The 22,923-nt window shown below is 39.1% G+C and overlaps 2 protein-coding genes across 16 annotated transcripts in view; one reads left to right on the top strand and one right to left on the bottom strand.

The window, feature by feature from the left end:
• HNRNPC (heterogeneous nuclear ribonucleoprotein C (C1/C2)) overlaps nt 1–15,655 on the bottom strand; it is a 43,063-nt gene extending 27,408 nt beyond the window's left edge. For 9 of the 15 annotated variants that reach the window (XM_006087402.3, XM_023752859.1, XM_023752860.1 and 6 more), the window contains exons 1-2: nt 15,509–15,655; nt 10,064–10,089 (exon numbers count right to left, since the gene is read on the bottom strand). The gene's annotated coding sequence lies outside the window, so the exon portion shown is untranslated. Of the gene's footprint in view, nt 1–9,369; nt 9,542–10,063; nt 10,090–10,420; nt 10,586–14,844; nt 14,893–15,508 lie in introns of all 15 variants that reach the window. The other 6 variants (XM_006087399.3, XM_006087410.3, XM_006087398.3 and 3 more) reach the window with 5 other exon arrangements.
• The window catches only part of RPGRIP1 (RPGR interacting protein 1), a 73,881-nt gene continuing 66,148 nt past the window's right edge, over nt 15,191–22,923 (top strand). The window contains exon 1 of the mRNA XM_023752843.1: nt 15,191–15,324. Coding sequence (XP_023608611.1) covers nt 15,191–15,324 — 134 coding nt within the window. The remainder of the gene's footprint in view (nt 15,325–22,923) is intronic.

The raw sequence follows: 22,923 nt of genomic DNA, 5'->3' as shown, positions 1-22,923 counted from the left end.
ACAGATAAAACAAGATTGCCCAAGGGTTATTAAAGAATGGACAAATTCTTTTGTGTATGTTTAGAAATTTTCCACAATAAAATTAAGATGGCACCAAACATATGCACACACATATCTAAGAATAGAAATTTTATGAGAGCCCGAGCTGGTTTGGATCAGTAGATACAACGCTGGCCTGATTCCAGTCAAGGGCTAGTACCTCTGTTGAAGGCTCAATCCCTCCCGCATTGGGGTTCACGTCGGAGGCAACCAATCAATGTTTCTTTTTCTGTTTCTCCCCCTCCCTTCCACTCTAAAATCAATGGAAAAATGTCCTTGAGTGAGGAGTCACACACACAAAAAATTATATGTGAATCTCAAACTATACACAGAAATATATTCAACTTGTTAGCAATTCCATAACCATAATATTCTTATTCTTTAATTTATACTTATCAGAGTTTGAAATTCAGTGTTCAACTCTGAAATATAAGCGAAAGATCCAGGCAATTCACAAAACTAGAAATCATTAGCCATCACTTACACTGCAAGTAAGCAGATAAACTGTCATCACCTTTTGGGAGAGCAACCTAAATTTGCAGTTTTTAAAACATATATGCACTTGAAAAATTATATTTCTGGGGATTAACTCTGAAAAAATAATCAATGGGCCCAGCCAGTGTGAATCAGTGGTTGAGCATCAACCTATGAACCAGGAGGTCATAGATTTGATTCCTGGTCAGGCTGTGGGCTGGATCCCCAGTGGGTGTGTGTGCCTGTGTGCATGCAGGAGGCAGTGGGTCAATGATTCTTTCTCATCTTTGTTGTTTTTATAGCTCTCACCCTCTCTGAAATCAATCCTATATAATAAAGAACAAATATGCTAATTAGACCAAACGATCGACCTTACAAAGCTGGGGCTGCGAGGGGGTGCGAGGGCCAAGCCTCTTGCACACATTTCGTGCATTGGGCTTCTAGTAATATATATTTTTAAAAATAATTAATAGTATTTAAAATTTTAGTTGTAAGACTATTCGATTTTTTCTGAAACTTTTTAAAATGTTTTGTTTTTAGGGAGCAAGGGAGAGGGAAAGAGACCGAAAAATCGATGTGAGAGAAACATCAATCCGCTGTATCCTGCACATCTCTTACTGGGGATCGAACCTGCTACCTAAGCTTGTGTCCTGACCGGGAACCAAACCCGTTATCTCTTAATTCCTGGGTCGATGCTCAATCACTGAGCAACACCTGGCTGGGCTGAAACTGTTTATAAAAGGAAAAACTTGAGGGAAACACTATGGGCCCAACAATAGACTTTTAGTTAAGTAGAATACTATATAAGTAGGCAACATTAATACTATGTAGAAATCTTATTTACTAACATCTTATGTTCATGTTATGTTAAAAAAAAAAGCTACTTAAATGTATGATATGACTTTTATGATAAGCCTATATATGTAAAACAAAATAAAAAACCAAACTTTTCTTTCTGGCTCGTTGAAGTATGCCCCCTTTGTATGTGACTGGTTTGCATTTTTTACCAATATATATTTTTTATTTTAGAGAGGAAAGGAGAGGGGACGAGAAAGAGAAACATTGATCTGAGAGTGAAACATCTATCAGCAGCTTCCTACACATCCCCTACCAGGGATCAAGCCCAGAAACCGACCAGAAATAGAACAGGCACTCTTTCAGTTGCATGGGGTGACACCCAACCAACTGAGCCACACCAGCCAGGGATGGCTTGCATTTTCTAAATATTGTATGAGCATGCATGCTTACTAAATTGGGATTAAAAGTGAAATAAAGATGGGGTACCTTCTCTTAAAAACCTACATCAATCTTAAGTCATTTGATTAATCTTTCTTTTTAATTTCAATAAAACCACAACTTTAAAGTTAACACCAAAATAAAAAATAGGTGAAGGTGACTATATTTAAAGGATTAGTATAAGGAATAGTACACTATGAATGCTGAATGGTTAAATCATTTGCAGAATACAGAAAATTACGTTTATCATGTATTCTACAAAACTATTCCTGTTATTCTGGACTAGCCAGAAAAGCCTAAGGACTGGTTCCATTAACCCACAGTTACATCAGTTCTAAAATCAATTCAAGTCATAAGTTAATTTACATGGGAAACAGGATGAATATTTCAGAGTGGTGAAATAGAAAAGCGTGTTAGGAAGAAAAAAGTCAGATGTCCTTCCAATCTGTTATGGCTAACTCTTTTAAAAAATAGCTATACGGTTCTCATTGGAGAATATAATTTTTTAATGTTTTTATTGGTTTTTAGAGAGAGGAAGGGAGAAGAGGGAAAAAAAAACACTGATGAAACAGCAATCAGCTGCCTCCTGCACACCACCTACCCCTACTGGAAACCAAGCTCGCAACCTGGGCACGTACCCTTGACCGGAATCGAACCTGGGACCCTTCAGTCCGCAGGCCCACGCTCTATCCACTGAACCAAACCAGCTAGGGCTGAACTGGTGACTACTTCATGCATGGGTCAAGGCTCCACTACTGAGCCACACAGGCTGGGTTAAGTTCTTTCAAATTTTATTACAGCCCCATCACAGGCAACATAGAGCAGCCTCTGCCCTCAAATGTTAACTTGACTCATTTAATCACAGCCAAACCTATTTTAAGGTTATTATTTAACTCCCAAAACTGCTGCTAAACCCATATGACACAAGCTGTACTTACACTATTTATACCCAGACACAGTACTAGAAGAGTTGATACATATCTAAGGTAAATTTAATTAGAAGCAAAATGTATTTTTCATTATAATAATCAGTCTTTAAGCACACAGAGCAAGTTTCCTTCTACCTTCCTAAGTCCCTCTCCCTTGTGCAAAGGTAATCAATGTTGTTTTACATGTATCTTTCCAGATATTTCTCTATGCCTTTACATAGTAGAAAATAAGGTTCTATAATAGGTGAGCTATTGAAAGAGCTGGAGTATTGGCAGTGGGGGTGGGGGGCTTAAAGCGCTGTTAGAGAAAATATCACTGAGTGGCAGCTTTGAGTAAGAACCTAAATTGGAGAACCTAACCTTATGAATGTCTGGGGGAAGGAAATCCCCAAAAAAGGCTTTCAGGTAAGAACATCTAATGTGTTCAAGACACAGTAAAGAGACCAGGGTGGTTGGAGCAGAATATACTATTAGCAGTAAAGGAGGAGGTGTCTTATAAATCACAATGAAAAATTTGGCGTTTAGGCTGAAATAGGCAGCTATTAGATTTCAAGCAATACATTTTTCAAGTATTACGTTTTTCCTATCTTTTTTTTTCCAAGTACAGTTGGCATTCAATATTATTAGTTTCAGTTGTACCAGCACAGTGGTTATTTACATCACTTCAAGCATTACATTTTAACAGGATTAACCTAGCTACCACACACTGGTGGGGAGGGGATAAAGAAACAAATCTATTGCAAAATGCACAAGAGACCATGGTGGCTTAAAACTGGAACAAGCGATGGCAGTTCTGGATGGTGAATTCTTCTTTTATTTTAAAGGAAAAGCGGACAAGATTTTCCACAGGGCCAAAGGTGAGGCATCAGAGGAAAAAAAAGTCAAGGTTAACCAAGTCTGGCCTAAATGACATGAAAACTGGGAATTTTGTTAACAAAATCACTGCAGAAGAAATTGGTCTGAAGGAATAGCACGAGTCCCAGTTTTGAACTTTTAAATTAATATACTTAACTAGATAAGTAACTATATATGGGAATGTCATTCAAAAGAGAAAGCCAGGTCTAGCCAGACAGAACTCAGTTGGGAGAGGGAGGTCACAATGACCCACACATCAGGTGGCATGCACAAGCTGAGATATACTATGCAGTGCAGGCTGACATGTTACTGGGTGAGTAGGCAAGCCAGGGAATGCACTGTGCATCCATGCTTCAGCTTCTCCACCATGGTGATCTAGGGGAGGAACCCAATCACCAAGAGGATCCCCAGATTGAGCACCCCACTTCCCATTTCAAAGCTTTCAGCCTCAGGACCAGGATATAGGCTTCCTTGATGCAGCATGCCCGGAATCTAGGAACTACTTCCCAACTGCCTCTCTCACCAGACGTTTCCTGGACAGGCAACCACCCTCACTGTTATGCCATTGATTACACAGTGTATCAGAAGTGTGGAAATATGGTTAAAACTGAAGATGAGGACTGTTCATGACCAGAGTGGTTTGGTAACTTAATTAGGGTCACAATGCTAGTGCTAGAACAGATGTGAACCCAGCTCTCACTCCAGAGATCAAACCTCTTCCACTCTGCAATTTTCCCAGGGTTTGGGAAGTTGACTTTTATCAATTTTATTCATACAAACCCTAAGAGTTACACTCAATGTTGTCTTCAGTAACAATTCTAAAAAAAGACTTAACTACCCCCATAAGTACATAGTTGCCTCCATAGAGTCATCCTGGGGTCATTCAATGGAGGTTAAGCCATCATATTACTGAATGGGGGTACAATGTGAACCCCTCAGAGATTCATTATCCCTTTGCACAAAAAAGAAAAATGACCACTGGATTTAGCAACACCCCTCTGGGGTTGCTTCTAAAATCCATAAAATCAGTTTATTTTTAACTGAAAAAACATTTAAAATGTGTTTATGTCAGTAAAAGAATGCTGTCACATCTAAAGATTCTACAGTTATACTACAAAGCCTCATCTACCTAACCTAAATAACCCTTGTAACTTCATGCCATTTAAAATGTTATGAAAAGTATACAAAAATATTTTAAATCCCTTTAAAAATATTTTTTAAAAGTCCCCAGCAGTTTTTTATTTTTTACTGAATACTTCACATATCAAGTAGTCTAGTATGATTAAGAGTTGAAACTGGCCCTAACCAGTTTGGCTCAGTGGATAGAGCGTCAGCCTGCGGACTCAAGAGTCCCAGGTTCGATTCCGGTCAAGGGCATGTACGTTGGTTGCAGGCACATCCCCAGTGGGGAGTGTGCAGGAGGCAGCTGATTGATGTTTCTCTCTCATCAATGTTTCTAGCTCTCTGTCCCTCTCACTTCTTCTCTGTGAAAAATCAATAAAATATATTAAAAAAAAAAAAAGAGTTGAAACTGCCCTGGACGATGTGGCTCAATTGGTTGGAGCATCCTCTCCTACACAGAATGTGATGGGTTTGGTTCCCAGTCAGGGCAACTACCCAGGCTTCGGGTTCCATCCTGGTCAGGGCACATGTGGGAGGCAACCCATCAATGTTTCTCTCTCACACCGATTGATGTTTTTTTCTCTCCCTTCTTTCCTCTCTCTAAAATCAAATACATACATATACATATATTATTTTTTAAAAAATAGAAATCTGCATGGTTAACTGCCTAGGTTGAATCCATGCTTCACTATTAGGCAATTATTTAAATTATGTGCTTCAATATTCACATCTCTAAAATATGAATATTGTGCCCTAGCCCGTTTGGCTCAGTGGATAGAGTGTCAGTATGAGGATTGAAGGGTCCCAAGTTCGATTCTGGCCAAGGGCACATGCCCAGGTTGCGGGTTCGATCCCCAGTAGGGAGTGTGCAGGAGGCAGCCAATCAATGATTCTCTCTCATCATTGATGTTTCTAGCTCTCTCTCCCTCTCCTTTCCTCTCTGAAATCAATAAAAATATATTTAAAAAATAAAAATATGAATATTGTAATATTTACATAAGGTTATGATGAAGAGTAAATAACACAAGAAAGTTAACAGTGGTGAATACATGGTAAAATGTCCAGATTATTGCATTCAAAATAAAGGAATTCAGGTTCTACTTCATTTTTCCTTTCAAATAACAAACCAATTATGTCTCAACAAGGGTTGTTAGAGAAATAACCAGTGACATCTTTCAGCCTTCCTAACCTATTTTCTTCAAACTAAGTACATTTGCTCATTAATATACACAAAGAAAACTCTTTTGAAAAACCAGGGCAAGTAGCCTCAGGCATAGGATCACTACTTTCTTCAAGAGATTAACTAACTATAAGTCTTCTAACTTGCACTTAGTCCCCATTACTAACCTTCCCCACAAAAGAGCCAGAAGGAAATTCAAAAATATCAGATCTCTCTGTTCTCTTTAGAATTTCAACAGATAATCTAGATCTTAAACATGACCCAAAAAGGACCTGTATACTATGGTTAGTACTTGTCTACTTTCCAAATTTCATCTATCCTTTGCATTCTTTTTTTTGTAATATATTTTTATTGATTTCAGAGAGGAAGGGAGAGGGAGATAGAAACATCAATGAGAGAATCATTGTTCGGCTGCCTCCTGCACGCCCCCTACTGGGGATCAAGCCCACAACCCGGGCATGTGCCCTTGACCATAATGGAACCCAGACCTTTCAGTATGCAGGCTGAGGCTCTATCCACTGAGCCAAACCAGCTAGGGCATACTCTATGCATTCTTAGTGACTATTCTCCAGTAGTATTTGTAGTGGTTCTCAACCCTCTGGCCCTTTAAATACAGTTCCTCATGTTGTGACCCAACCATAAAATTATTTTCGTTGCTACTTCATAACTGTAATGTTGCTACTGTTATGAATCGTAATGTAAATATCTAATATGCAGGATGGTCTTAGATGACCCCTGTGAAAGGGTCGTTCGACCGCCAAAAGGGTCGCGACCCACAGGTTGAAAACCGCTGCTTTAAGGCCTAGTTTCCAACCACTCCCAATTATCTTCTTTCAGATACGATAATCCATGTACAGATCTCAATTTCACTAGCATCAGGCTCATACTTCCACATTGTAAGTTTGGTTCCCCTACTACAGCAGTTCTCAACCTGTGGGTCGCGACCCCTTTGGTGGTCAAACGACCCTTTCACAGGGGTCGCCTAAGAGCATCCTGCATATCAGATATTTACATTACGATTCATAACAGTAGCAACATTAGTTATTAAGTAGCAACGAAAATAATTTTGGTTGGGTCACAACATGAGAAACTGTATTTAAAGGGCCAGAAGGTTGAGAACCACTGCCCTACTATCTCACCCCGTTTTTTCATTTCATGGATCTAAATTATGAAATTGCTATATGTTCACTTTATTTCTCTCAATCTATAATAATAAAAGTATAATATGCTAATTAGACCAGACGAAGCTGGGGCCAGAGGGAAGCCTGGGTCCCAGGTGCCAGCAGCCAGGGGAAGGAAGGCCTACTCTTGCTCAAATTTCGTGCATCGGGCCTCTAGTAGTCTACAATACCCAAGACAGTATGTTTTGCCAATATCTATATGCCTAAGGGGGATTTTCATAATAATCACTCAAATGTTTAATAAAATCTCTACTTGAATGTTCTACAATCATCTCAAAGATCAATGTTTAAATAGCTTTCTCCTACTCTCAACCCCTAATCCTTTTGTTTAATGTTTATCTAACTATCCTCATCCCAGAAGCTAGAATCCTAGGGGTCACTCCAAATCCCTCTCTTCATATCACAACCACCACTACATGCTCCTAAATTTACCTCTCCTCTCTAATAACATTGCTTTTGACCAGGTCAGGTCATTCTTATTCCTTTTAGTTTAATATCTTCCTTATCCTCTAAGCCATATTCACACTATCAGAATGACATTTCTAAGGTATATCTGTCATTCCTCAGTTTAGAATCTTTCAATAGCTCACCACCAGTTTCTGGATAAAATACAAACTCCTTGGCACAGCATTAAAATGTTATAATCTGGCCTCCTCTAAAATTCATTTCAATTCCCTTTCTCTTAGAAGCATTTCCAGACCACTTAATAATTAGTAGGTACCCATTTTTGCATGCTACTTTAGGTTCTGTACTTACCTCTAATCACATGACATATTCTCATTCATCTGTCTCCCTCCCTAGGCTGAGTCCTTGAAGAAGTATACCTTTTTCCTCAAAACCAGAAGTTGATCCATAAAATAATGGATTTGTAAAAGTAATAAGGAATAAATTTAACTGAACCTATAGTGAACAGCAGCCATACAATGACAATGATACAGAACACCACAGTAGAAATAGATTTCATAGAATGAGAGCATTAATAAAACTTGATCTTAGAGAAAAAAAGCCTTCCATTCCTTTTCCAGATATCCTTAGGACATTAACTTTTTTCCATTCTGCTTTCCTTTAAGGCTACCTTCAGTGTTCACTGTAACTAGATTTTACCATTTCAGTACGAGTAAGGGATTTATTCTAGTAACACAGCAGGGAACATGCCTTTAAAAATCATCCTTTTTGCCCCAGCTCAAAACTATTAAAGTTAGTGATCAAAATATTGCACTATTGTCAGTAAAATATTACAGGTTGCAAATTTTTTAACTTTTTGGCTATTTATATCCTTATTAATCTCGTATTATTCCTGTGAATAGAGCAGATTCATTCCTTCCTATCACCCTTGGGAACACACTAACATCTAACTGGCCCACAAGTCATCATTGAAAAAAGAAGTCAACCCTAGATTTTCTGATTTGGATACAAAGATTAAACAGATTTATTTCCCTTTTAAAGGTTAAAAAGCCTTCCTAGCCCTTTGTTTAAAAAAACCTTCCAGTGAGATAGCATTTTAATATTACAGCAAGCTTATGGTTTGATTCATGTTAAATTTTAATAAAAAGTCAATAGAATACAACACAAAATTGTTGTCACAAACCGAAGACTACTCCAAATGAGAGAATATTTTCACTAATTTGCAATAGTAAGAAAAATAACTGCTTTGTTGCTAATCATTAAAACAAGCCATTTTAGCCTTGGCCCGGTAGCTCAGTTGGTTGGAGCATCGCCCAATCCACCAAGGTTATGGGAGCTTCCATCCCCAGTCAAGGCACATATAAGAAGCAACCAATGAATGCATAAATACGTGGAACAACAAATCCATCAAATTGGTATTTCTCTCTCTCCTCTCTAAAAAATAATGTTTAATAAAAAAAGCCACCCTAGCTGGTTTGGCTCGGTGGATAAAGAGTTGGCCTGTGGACTGAAGGATGCCATGTTCGATTCTGGTCAAGGGCACAAGCCCAGGATGCGGGCTCAGTCCCCAGGTAAGGGGCGTGCAGGAGGCAGCTGATCAATGATTCTCTCTCATTGGATGTTTCTATCTCTCTTTCCTTCTCCCTTCCTCTCTGAAACCAATAAAAATTTATTTTTTAAAAAGCCACTTCATTCTAAAGTATATTTAATCTTCAGCTGCTTTTTTCAATTATCAAAAATTTTCAGTCAGCCTAAGTTAACTAGGTACTTCTAATTTCATTAGTTTACAAAAAATTTAAGTGGCCTCCCTTGGAAACATCTCTTGATACAAACAAAAAGATTAACCCTAACATTTCCAGAAGCTATCACCTACACCTCCATCAACTAAACTTAGACTGGTGTATTTCCTAGTCTTCACAATGAAACCAGTGGACCTCACACCTCTTACCATCACCCAGGAAGGGTGTGCATCTGTTCCGAAGGCCCCCCTGGCCTCAGGTCATCCTGGCTGCCGTTGCTCCAGGCTGGGCATCCATGTTGCTGCAGCTTGTGGTTTGTGAGGGGTAGTGTACAGGAAAAGCAGGATGGGATTTCAAGGGGAACAGGAGGAAGATGGCTTTCTGGGAAAATGCCATCATCATCATAGGTGTTAAATAGTACCACACACATTTTATTGCAGCACAGTTTAAAAATTTAACAAATGAAAGATTAAAAATAAAAAAAATAAAAATAAAAAAATTAAAAATACAGACGTCCAGAGATGCTCTAAAACAGTTAAGTTAAAGATCAGGAAAAATAAGGTCACAGACTTAACCGCCAGTTCTTTTGAGCTTGGGGGAAGGGATGAGGGCAAGGGTGGGGTTGGGAGAGAAAAGGTTTATGTGATCAATCCACTTAAAAATGCTAATGCCTTCACTTTCTCTCCCAAGATGGAAAACTCCAAGTCAATTAGGAGGCAGGAGAAATTCTTATGAACATTCAGAAAAACTCGACTTTAATCCGGTTAAAAATCATCAGTCATTATCATCATTATCATCACCATCATAAATATAATAATAATAAATAATAGTAACTAGTAACAACAATAAAAAGGAAATCAGCGGAAAGTCAGGAAAAATGTAAAAAAAAATGGAATAACTTACTGTAGCTGAAGATCAAAAAAATCTCACTGTAAAAAAACAAAAATAAAAATAGCCCAGATTAGAAAAACGGGAGGTGCAAAAATGTCAAGTCAATAAAGTTCATTTCTTTTCTCTTTCCAAAAGCAGTTTCCACAAAAACCGCAAGGGTAAAGTTCTCAGTAGCAGACAAGCAAAGCCCTTTCCACATCATCAATCAATCTTAAAAATACACGAGGAAATAGAGAGGTCAGTTTATGAGAGGCTAAAAGGCTCCTCCTCCTCTAACCCAACTGCTGCAGAAAAAATAGAAATAGAAATTTTAAAAATTACATCTTAAATCCAAGTCCCGTTTTTGGAAACAATTAAAAAAAAAAACACCTGTAAATTTGCTGTAGTGCACACCAAGTTGCAACATTATGTTTAAAATGCTCTTTATAAAATCAGTTTTGGAATGGGAATGTGTGTGTTCTGGAAGGGTGGGGAAGGGAGGTTAAAAATCAAAGCTGAGCTCCAGTGAGTAGGGATGGGGTTCGCCTTGCTGCCCTGTGAAAGGAGAAGGGACAGATTGAGTCAGAGTTCCTCAGAAATGTTGTGCCCTAAACCCCCAAGACAGAAACATCTGTCCATTGCCATCTATCACATTTTGGTAAAGCATAACATTCCACTGGGATGGGGAGAGACTCTATAGAATCAATTCTACCAGTGATTGTCTTGACAATTCCTCAATATTAGTAGATAACTAGAATTATCAAAATAAGTGCATGTATTTATTCCCTTAAGGGTCTCAAAAAAGGTGTTAAGTTCAAACATTCATCTTGATAACAGTTTGGGCGAGGAATATATATATGTATATATATAGAAAAACCAAGCCAACAGAGGTAAAGAAGTGAGCAAATCTCAAGAATGAAAGATTAATGAAAGAAAGCAAATTCATGGGTTTTTAAATTTTAAGTCCATGTAATTTTTCCTGTAATACAGACTGAAGGAGAATGGTCTACCATGAAGATACATAAGAGAGAAACATTGATTCTCAAAACCAATTAAGTGAACAAACCACAAGACCTAATAATTTCTACAGCAAGAAAAGATGCTTTAAACAAGGAACACATTATTTATTCACTGACAATGAAAAACCAAAGATGAAGGGAAAGATTATGGCTACTGAATATTTAGTGTGATAAAACAGGTGAAAAATTATGGTCAAGTTTGTTTCAGTGGTCTATATATAATCAGTCGTCACTAATTTATAAGCAAGTATACATAGCTAATTCAAAGAATCTTATATATAACATAAAAAAATAACATGACAGACTATCTCATCAGCAGAAACAAGATCTGCAATTAGACTGTAGGTCTTTGAGTAAATAAGAATGGACTAGTTGCATTCACATTTCAATATTCAGCCAGGAGGTTTTATTCTCATCTCTAAATGTCAGTAACCTGAAAAATTTTAAATTGACTTTGAAAGTGTTCCATAAGTCAACTATATATGAATGACTACAACAACAGCACAAGTACAGTAATTCTAAAATTTAAATTTTTTTTAAGCAGACCAGTTTAGGCATGACATGTAAGTTACTGGTATACTTGTTTTGATGTGTTAAATTGTACAAATGCACAAACTACAGAAAAAGCTGTAGAAAAATGTACATCCTTTTAAATGTTATCTCCTTCGACTCAGTGTTTGGAAAGAATAGTCAATTTTTTTTTTCTTAGAGTCATGGCCTGAATCTGGTTCTTACAATTTTTAGGATATGTTAACATAACTTTGTGGCTCATCTATAAACAAATCCTTTGCACGTGTCAAGACATAATCTTGCCCAGCCAGTGTGGCTCAATGGTTAAGTACTGACCTATGAACCAGGTCAACATTCAATTCCAGGTTGGGGTACATGCCTGGATTGCAGGCTCAACCCCCAGTTGGGGGCCCTGAAGAAGGCAGCTGATCAATGATTCTCTCTCATCATTGATGTTTCTCTTTTCTCTCTCCCCCTCTCTCCCTTACTCTCTGAAATCAATAAAAATATATTATTTTTAAAAAGACAAAACTTAAAAAGCTGTTAATATAAGACATCTTTCAAAGAAGTTAAGATGTCCCCCAAGATGTAATAAATTGAGTAGCTATCACTCATTAAAAAAACCCCACTATTTTAGCTCCTAATTCCAACACTTTGTAATTAATAGTATAGCTAAATTATACTGTACTTTGACAATCCTGAGTGGTTTGGATCCCTTCTAAAGGGGTATTCTCAAAGGGAGGTCTGACAACTAGTATCACATGGCACTTATTAGGAATGCAAATGATGGGGCCCACTCCAGACTGACTGAATTATAAACTCTGGGGCTAGAGAGCCTAGCAATGTTTTAACTAGCCCTCTTGCTGATTCTGATGTCAGCTCATGTTTAGGGACTGTGAAGAGTTTAATGAGGAACCTCTATCCCCCTAGTTAAGATAAATTCTTTATAAACAAAGTGTCTTATCCTTCCAGTGTACTGACAACAGGTTAGCAGCAAGGCTTTGAATGTATTCCTGATATTATATAATATATATCCAAGAAAATTATAACATCATAGTAAATACACCAAGGAATTTAAAAAACATCCCAATAGTAATCCTTTTTCCCTTTATAGACCCCACATTTTCAGTATCTTAGATAACACAAGCAGTTACGCTGTATCTAGTAGTTCTGGTTCTCACCAGTCAATTCTCTGCTAAATCTAATTATGTACAAAACCATAATCTTCCCTGATCCCAATGAGAATGAATGAGTATACATATTATTAAGTATGAGCAAATACAAAGTTGTCCCAAAAGACAACTACCAAAAAAATTACTTGCCCGGCAGGCATGGCTCAGTGGTTGAGCATTGACCTATGAACCAGGAGGTCATGGTTGACTCCTGGTCAGGGCACAGGCCCGGGTTGTGGGCTCCATCCCCAGTAGGGGGCATGCAGGAGGCAGCCAATCAATGATTCTCTCTCATCATTGATGTTTCTATCCCTCTATCCTTCTCCCTTCCTCTATGAAATCAATAAAAACTTGAAAGGAAAATCACTTAGAAGACTGAAATACTTTCATTAACGGCAGTTAACATTAATGATATACAAAAAAACTTCTAATCGTAAAACTACTTCTGTATCTTTTCAAAACTTCCAGAAATAAATGAGTTATAGAAATCAGAAATCTAGCGATTTCTATTTTAATTTCTGATTAGATTTCAATTTTATTTCTATAACTCATCTATTACATATTTAACTAATATCTAAATAGTTTTAACTCATTTGCCCGACACAGGTAATAATAGCATTGGGGTGGGGGGTATAAAATCCAGTTCTCTTAACTCCTAGGGCCTAGGAGTCATTTCTTCAACTGTTACACTTGCCAGTTAACATCTCACAATTTCACCAGTTAAAATAATCTTTAAGATCTGAATAACTAGCTATTTTGGAGCTTATTCCTTCCTTATTTCTAAGAGAAACTCCATCCAAAACAAGGTTGGTCGCCTGCTATGTGAAACTCTCTAGAGACCTAATTACAAATATAAGCTATGTTTAAAGTCTCTACCGAAGGAATAGCAACCACCACCAAGCATTCCTGTGTCATCAGCACAGGAAACAAAAAGGTCAGATCTGCAATTTAGTCACCCTTCTTAAACTCCTCCTCTCTAGCAAATATATAAATGTTCTAAGGCCTACGTATTTGAAAAGATATCTAGAAAAGTTCAGATATTAATTCTGTGGCCAAATCATTCCAGATGGACATTAACTCAAAGAATTGTTACCTTGGTACATTTTGAACTAACACATCTAGTGCCCTTCAATTAATTTCAACTCATCAATAACTTCTTAAATATTAATTCCTCACATTCTTTATTTGCCAACAATATTTTTATTAGGTAAATGATTTCCTAAATTAAGCAATCACTGCCCTTAACTCATTTCTAACAATTCTGTAGTAATAAACTTTAGTTTTAAGCCCGTGTATTAAATAATATACATATTTAGGCTTTTAAAAAAAAGAAATGTTTTTGATTCCTATTACATTATCTACAATGGTGAGGAATCAACAAATGCATGGGTATCTAGAATAATAGTACTTTTACTTCCTATCAAGTAGGTTTCTTCAGGAATATATTTACCTTGCAGTACTGGTTTATGCCATGCTTACTAACGTTAGTTTCTGAGATGAACACATTATGAAAATTAAAATCAACTAAATCTTACACAACAATAAATAGCAATTTGTTTTTTTTAAATCTTTATTGTTGAAAATGTTACAGATGCCGCCCCCCTTTCCCCTAATAGACCCCTTCTAGCCTGCCTTACCCCCTAAATAGCGATTTCTTGGATAAAGCAATGTGATACTACTTAGAAACCTCTGCTATTTTTATAAACTTAGAAAAAAATTTTAATAAAGGTCAGGACGTGGCAAATAATAGGCACATTGACATTTGCTTAATAAAAAAGTACGTAGTTATGAATCTCACCAGTTTAGGTGGTCTGGAAAACTAATGCCAGAATATCCTGAAAATTAGACTTTATCATCTTGGAACATTGTATTCGTAACAAATGCAATTCTCCTAAATATTTTTCCCAAGTGCAGTCTGGGAAATTGCAGTTACTGCTAGTGGTTGCTGTAATTAGGTTCTTGTAAAGACTCAAATTCAGTACTTAGTGCCTATTATTCCTATAGCTAAGCTAGCGGTTAAATTCCTTACTAGTTCCGCTCCTGATTCAATATAACCCTGGCAACCAACATTCTTATGCCTCTATTTCTTTCCAAGAAAGACAGTAATACCTACCTCAAGGAAAATTCCACTAACTTATATATATTTCAAGTGATTTATAACCTGCAGATAAAAAGTCAGCTTTAATTAGTAGTTAATATAATGAATTACAAGCTTTAAAAAAAAATAAGTGAAATACTTCGCGGTCCATCATTTTCTCAGAGAGGTAAAATAAAAGTAATCTATAAAATACTAAATCCACTGTTATAACATTTATTATTCTTATGCCCTGCGGTATGCTCCGGAATTGAGAGACACGCGGTAAAATGTCTACTTGGTAATCCTTCCCCCAAACCCCGCCCAATTTTTAAATTTAACAAGAGGCACCAGCACTGTATTAACTTCAACTATATGAACGAGCATGTCGATCTTCCCTTTCATGATCCCTCTTGGAGACCTCATGGTCGTAAAAAATGAAAGGAAAGCAGCCGTTAACCCAGAAGGAGAACGAAAAAAGGACACTTCCCCTGCTGATCGTGGCCTAGAGGACACCAGGTTATATCTATACAAGGGCTGAGGCCTACAAAACTCTCCCGCACAGGACCTAACCCCCCACCGCAAAAGAGAATAAATGGGGGCCTAGTTACCGAGAAAAGGGTTGCCTCGTCTTCTCTCCCACATCCCCTCGCGCTCACAGGGGAACCCAGCGCCTCCCCCTGCATCTATCTCCTCCACTTACCTGGTGGGAAAAGGGAGAAGAGATTCGATTCTGAATCTCCTACTCCCGGGTTCTACGTGGAGAAGCCGACTACTGCTCGAGGTCAGCAACGCGGCCGCAACCGCTCTGCCTTCGTCTCTTCACAAAATGGCCCCCGAGTCTCCTCTGCCGCCGAGGCGAAGGCCTAGCCCCCGCCCCACTACTGAGACTCTTCCTATTGGCTGCGATTTTTCTCGCTCCCGCTTCTAATTAGACAATTCTACCGCTCTTCACAATTCTGTCCAATCACAATAAGCAATGGGTTAGACTAAGCAAAAGAATTTCCACATGCGTGAGAGGAACTAGTTTGTGACTGGTTATTTTTCATGTCATTCATCTCCTGAGAAATGCTTATTGGCCACTCTACCTGAGGAAGCGCTGGGTGGAAACTCGCCTTTGTATCGCGTACTGCTTCACATCCGGGTATCCGGGAGGTCTGATTGGCGGCCGCCTTATCCAATCTCTGCTCCTTAGAGCGCCTAATGGAAGGACCGCCCACATCTTGGAATTCCCGCTGCGCCAGGGCGGGGAGGGAGGGTGGGATTTCCGCTGGTAGCGGGCTCTGGGAGCATCTGCCCTAGCCTCAGGCCTAGGAATAAGGAGAAAACCTAAGTGGATCATCCAGCGTTCTGTGTGGATAAAGAAATGAGTTATTTGGGAGCGAGGAGGGAACCATGAAGACTCAGTCTTGCGGTTTTTCCAACCTCAGATTCCTTCTCAGTTCCAGACTGGAATGTCAGTTCCCTCCTGGACAATTTCACTTGTCTTAGCCTGTCCATCCCGTCCTCAGACAACCCTTATCTCACCCAGTCCAACTAACTTCCTTGTTACTCTCCATCACAAAAGTCAAGGAAGTCTAAAATGCAAGGCCTGTAATTCCCATTGTCTGACCCCGTCATCTCACTAATACCCTACACGTGCCAACCAAATTGGCCTACCCCATTGGTTGCCCCCTCGCCCATCCTAATCTGGGCCCTAGTTTACCCTCACCCTGAAATGGCCTGTCTCCAACCTATTACACTTCATTTTAGCCAAAAGGTGGGGAAGCAGCCCTGACCGGTTTGGCTCAGTGGATAGAGCGTCGGTCTGCGGACTGAAGGGTCCCAGGTTTGATTCCGATCAAGGGCATGTACCTGGGTTGCAGGCACATCCCCAGTGGAGGGTGTGCAGGAGGCAGCTGATCGTGTTTCTCTCTCATTGATATTTCTAACTCTCTATCCCTCTCTGTAAAAAGTCAATAAAATATATTTTTTTAAAAATGTGGATACCGGTTAAAGATGTGGATTAACTGATGGTTTTTTGTGTTTTTTTTTAAAGGTGGAGAAGCAATCCCCTCCGTTTATAGTATAGCAGTTGTGCAGGCGGTGGACCCGCTCTACTAAGAAGGGGGGGGGGGGGTGTTCACTTACCCAATCAGCATTAATTGATCAAATACAGTAAGCAAGGCTTGGGAGATATTATGAAGATTAATACACAGTCCTTGCCCTCAAGCAACTCAATTTAAGAAAAAAGATGGACAGCTTTAAAAAATGACTGTAAGGTAGTTTTTAATCGTGTTTAATAAATACAATAGCCTGAGGATACAATTAACTGAACTGAGACAAGATAAAAAAATCTTCAATGAGGAGATTTTTTGAAGCTCAATAAATGAAAGTATATTTTAGGCTTAGAGAATAGCTTATATACTGTGGACGAAAGGGGCCACATGCTGACCTGACAAGCTCAGGAGAGGCCTGCATGGCAGTTTTGCAGACTCGGAGACCTAAAGTAACCACAAAGGATGGTTTGAAATTAAACCTTAACTAAAAGCAGTTATGGTGGGCAGTTACGTCCTAAGCCGATATCTTCACTGATAAGGTCAACCTTTACCGTAACTGAGCCTATCTGTCTTTTTGCATCTATGATAACATACCCTTGAAATGTCTGGATAACTTGTGATTTCCCTGTATCTGGAGCCCCTAGGGCACAGCCAGGTGTGCTGGGCCCAGGACAGATGCCGCAGATTCTTTCATTTATCATGTTAATTCTTCCTGCACCCACCAAAGTATGTGTCCATCATTTTACTTTTTATCCTATCACAGAGGTTCTCCCCCCCCCCTTTGCTTAATCCCACCTCCTTAAATCTGTCACAAATGAATTTCCTGTATAAATACGGATGTAACCCTGCCTTCTCCGGAGCATTATCTCAATTTGTTGAGGTTCTGCTTCCCGGCATACGTCGACAGTTTGGCTCAAATAAACTCACTAAAATTCTTTACAGGTTTCAATGGTTTTTTTAACCATACAAAACAAGATAGATAAAACACCATGGTAAATTCAAAATTTTTAATTAATTTAGTAAGGCTGGAATGTATTGTGCATGTAAGGAATTGTAGAAAATGTCTGTCAGTTCTTAAAGAGCCACATTTGCACTGCTCTAGAATTTGGACTTTATTCTATGCAATGGGCACTCATTAAAAAGTTGTAAGAAAAGGTAAAAAAAAAAAAAAAAAAGGACTCCTTATGGTTAACTGGGCCCAAATTTATAATCAAGGTCTAGCAGGTAACTGTTGTTTATATGGGGCCTTTCATGCACACTGCATTTCAGGGAAAAACCACAAACTAGGCTGCCAAGCTTCCTGCACTGTGTTCCTGCCATCTGAGCTGGGCCTTATAAAATAGCTCCTGGTATTACATTTGGACCCATGAGACTCAGACCTTCCCATTCCAATTGGAGCTATGCAGTTATACCCTCATTTTCATCTTTATAGACTAATCTGAGCAGCTCAATAATGTTACTCAGAATGGCCAATTCTGGCCCTAGCCGGTTTGGCTCAGTGGATAGAACGTCGGCCTGCGGACTGAAGGGTCCCAGGTTCGATTCAGGTCAAGGGCATGTACCTTGGTTTCAGTCACATCCCCAGTGGGGGGTGTGCAGGAGGCAGCTGATTGATGTTTCTCTCTCATTGATGTTTCTAACTCTCTATCCCTCTCCCTTTCTCTCTCTAAAAAATCAATAAAATATATATTTTTTTAAAAAGAAAAGAATGGGCAATTCTGACCAATCACAACAGTGCTATTGGGACCAATCAAACAGTTTGGACTTGGAGTCCTCATTTGCGTAGAAATGTGCCAATGGGACTACGGGCAGGAACTTCTCTCTATGTAAGCCAGCTTCCCCTCAGTCCAGTAGAACACGCTTTCAGCAGCATTTCCTCTGCTTGGACTGTAACAGGTGCTGTAACACCTCAGCTGCTTCACTTGAATAAAGTCTCTCTTCACTGCACCCCAAATTTGGGTGTCCTGTTGGCATTGGATTGATGACAGTGAACTTGATTGACAACCTTTTTCAGTTGTGTGCATTTCTCTATTGTTTCAATTGCTTTAGGCTACTTTATTTCCTTTTAAATATATGTGTTTATTGATTTTAGAGAGAGAGAGAGTAAGGGAGAGGGATAGAAAGATAGAAACATCAATGAGAAGGAAATATTGACCAGCTATTTTCCATACGCCTCCTACTGGGGATCAAGCCCATAACCCAGGCATGTGCCCCAACTGAGAATCTAATTAAGGGCCTTTTGGTTCATGGGTTGGTGCTCAACCACTGAGCCACACTGGACAGGTGCTTTAGTCTACTTTAAAAGGAAAAATGAAAAGCATGTAAGAAAGAATATACTAAAATATTAATAATGGTTCTCTCCTGGTAGGGAAATTACATGTGCTTTTTTGTGTATGTGCTTTTCTTTATTTTTCAAATTGTCAACTTTGAACAAGTAATCAAAGGGAAAACATCCTTAAAATGCTTAAAGCTCAGCTCAATTACCATATTGCAGTTCATTTAAAAGTACCTCATAGCACTGTGGTTAACTTTACAGTCAGCATTCTCCCCTCCTGGATGATAAATTTTTTGATGGCAGAGTTTAATTCCTATTCCTCTCAGTATTCTCCCTGCTTATTACCTATTACAGTGTCCAGCATCTTAAACAGAGTATAATTTGTATTAAATTAATCATTAACTTTTATTTGTAGGGGAAATTACAGACTGGTCGACTATCTTTTCCTTATTATATATTGCACTAAAGGCCTGGTGCACGAAACTCGTGCACAGGAGGAGGGGTTTCCTCAGCCTGGCCTGCACCCTCTCCAATCTGGGACCCCTCAGGGGATGTCCGACTGCTGGTTTAGGCCGATCCCTATCGGGACTATACCGGCAGTCAGACATCCCTCTCACAATCCGGGACTGCTGGCTCCTAACTGCTTGCCTGCCTGCTGGCCTGATCGACCCCTAACTACTCCCCTGCTGGCCTGATTGCCTCCTAACTGCTCCCCTGCCAGCCTGATCACTCCCTAACTGCTCCCCTGCTGGCCTGATTGCCCCTAACCACCTCTGCCTCTGCCTCCGCCACAGTGGCTTTGTCTGGAAAAAAGTCCGGATAGTCGTTTGGTCTAATTAGCATATTATGCTTTTATTAGTATAGATTAGTATAGATATAGCACTTACTCAGAAGGACCCAGAGGATGTGAGGTTGACATATAATTCATGTAATTCTTGACTTAAGTAAACAACAATAAACACCAAAATGTTTTATTATTTATTGTTCTTATAGAATAAAAATGTCCATAAGATGTTAATGAAAACTACTTTTTGCCTTAACCGGTTTGGCTCAGTGGATAGAGCGTCGGCCTGCAGACTGAAAGGTCCCAGGTTCGATTCCGGTCAAGGGCATGTACCTTGGTTGCGAGCACATTCCCAGTAGGAGGTATGCAGGAGGCAGCTGATTGATGTTTCTCTCTCAACAATATTTCTTACTCTCTATCCCTCTCCCTTCCTCTCTGTAAAAAACCAATAAAATACGTTTTTTTAAAAAAAAGAAAACTACTTTTCATTTTACCATAAATCAGTTTTACTGCATGATCTATGGTCATTCCCTACTTATTTATGTTTTTAAGAGAACCATTATTAATATTTTAGAATATTTCTTGCATGCTTTTCAAGAGTTTACCCCTATGTCAGTTGGGATAGAAATGAGGAATACAAAAAGAATTAACAACCAGTCCTGTGAATTCTTTCCTAACCAGAACTCAAGTACCAAGGTTGCCGAACCAAGGTCCGGTCTAACCCTACTAGTCTAATACCTGGTGCCATTCTCCCCACCAACATTCTCATACATATGCATGTAATGAATTTAGTTATCGTTTCTTGCTAATCTTTCTCCTGTCTATTTAATTATTAGACTGGCAAAAAGAACCTTGAAGGTAGAGGAAATTTTGTTCCTCCCACACAGTGCTTTGAGACTTATATAATATAGGCTCCAGCCACTTCAAAGAGATATTATAAAAATAAGTCACTTAATCAAAAAATCTTCCTGTCTTTTCTAATTCCTCAATTTCTGTTCCCCCTTCTTACTGTGTATAAAAAAGGGGCCACATACTAAACCTAACAAGCTTAGAGGAGGCCTACCATGCAGAGACCTATGATGGTCTGAACATAAAAATTCCTAACTAAAAGCAGTCATGGTAGGGAGTCACGTCCTGGGCGGATATCTTCCTTGACAAAGGCCAATCTTTAACTGAGCTGCTTACTGTCTTTTTTGCATCTATGATAACATTCCTTTGAAATGTCAGAGTAATCTTCTTTCCAAACCTCTCAGGGCACAAGCTCCTGTCAGAACACGAGACCACAGAAACCCTCACTGTTCTTATTCTCCCTCATACCATCTTTCTGTGCTGTAAATGTTAATTGTTAAGTATCCTGTATCCACCAAGGTAAAAGAAATATGTATCTACTCATTTTCCTTTTTATTCAATCTAGGGACCATCATACATCTTCCCCTTTGATTCTGATGTGTAAAATAAATGGTAAAACTGCCGTTTTCTGGAAAAATCTGTTGAGATTTTGCTTCCAAACAATTGTCGTCAGTTTGGATCAAATAAACTCATAAAAATTCTTACAGGTTTGGACATTTCTTCGGTTGACACTACTAAATGTTTTTCTCCATCTTTTCCGTTGTCTCTTTGTTCCTCTTTTAATTTCCCTCCTAGCAATGACCTAAATCTGGCTTCCTAAAGGTTAAGCCTTCTTTAACATACTTGCCATCTGTTCTCCTTCTGGCTCTGACGCACAAGATTTTATCCTGTAGTAATTTTTATTGTACTAATTTTTGTACAGGTTACAAAGTGCTTTTCAGTTCACAACTCTTACATTTCATAATTAGTACTTATTTTATTATTATGGGAGAAATTGACCTTTTAAGTAAATATCTAAATGTTATAAAAAAAAATACTATGTAAACTGGCCCAGATCCTTTCAAATATGAAACTACATTTCATTTAGTAATTACCTTTCACGTGACTGACCATTATACAATTTACTCAAGGACATTTTTATATACAATTTTGAAGACCTGTCTTAATGTCTGGAAAACATTTCCAATATTGTAACTTTTATCTTTTGTTACTACGTATTCCACAATGCTGGGGTCCAACCCCAGCAGGTCCAGGGGTCCCCAAAGGTGTGGACGGAGTCGGCGAAGAAGGAATGACACGGAGACAGCCTTCAGTTGATCAGCAGCCTAGCCAGGATTTCTAGCCAGGATCTCCAGCCAAGTTCTGGTCAGGATCTCCAGCGAAGTTCTGGTTCAGATCTCCAACCAAGTTCTGGTGCCATGTTCTCTCGCTAGGTTCTCCAGCCAGGTTCTCCAGGTTCTCCAGCCATGTTCTGTCTAGGTTCTCCAGCCAAGTTCTGTAGCCAGGTTCTGTCCAGGATCTTTTGCCATGTTCTCTCACTAGGTTCTGTCTCTAGGTTCTGTCTCTAGGTTCTTTAGCCAGGTCCTGTCTCTAGGTTCTGTGTCGAGGTTCTGTCTCTAGGTTCTTCTGTCAGGTTCTCTCGCTAGGTTCTGTTTCTAGGTTCTGTGTCTGGTTCTCTCGCTAGGTTCTGTCTCTCGGTTCTTCTCTAGGTTCTGTCTGTAGATTCTGTCTGTTGGTTCTGTCTGTAGGTTCTGTGTCCTGTTGTCTTGTTACATCTGTATTTATACCAGTTGATTTTAATCCTGTCAATTTCCATTCCAAAGGTTAGGGCGTTTCTTATTCCAGGGAGTAAAGATTATGTAGCTTAATCGTGATTGTTCTTAGTTAAAGTGATTAACTACCCACCTGGCACTTAGTTAAGGGATTTTATTCCCTCCCTAACTTCAGGGAAAAATTCCTACCTGGGGAAGCCTTTCTCGGAGAGGTGACCTTGGTTAAAACACATAGCGCCAAGAAGGGGAGCAAACATATTAAGAACAGTATGCCATATACGCCAGGTCCCTTGAAACAGCAAGGATGGACCGGCTTCCAGCAGGTGAGGAGAACGCTGGACTTCCCAGGAGGCCAGGAGTGTGAGGGTGGACGGCGCACCCATCTTACGTGAGAGTATT

This window comes from Myotis lucifugus, unplaced genomic scaffold (genome assembly GCF_000147115.1).
Source record: "Myotis lucifugus unplaced genomic scaffold, Myoluc2.0 scaffold_38, whole genome shotgun sequence".
Taxonomy (NCBI): domain Eukaryota; kingdom Metazoa; phylum Chordata; class Mammalia; order Chiroptera; family Vespertilionidae; genus Myotis; species Myotis lucifugus.
The sequence above is the reverse complement of the archived record's forward strand: the minus strand, read 5'-3'. Positions and strand labels throughout refer to the sequence as shown.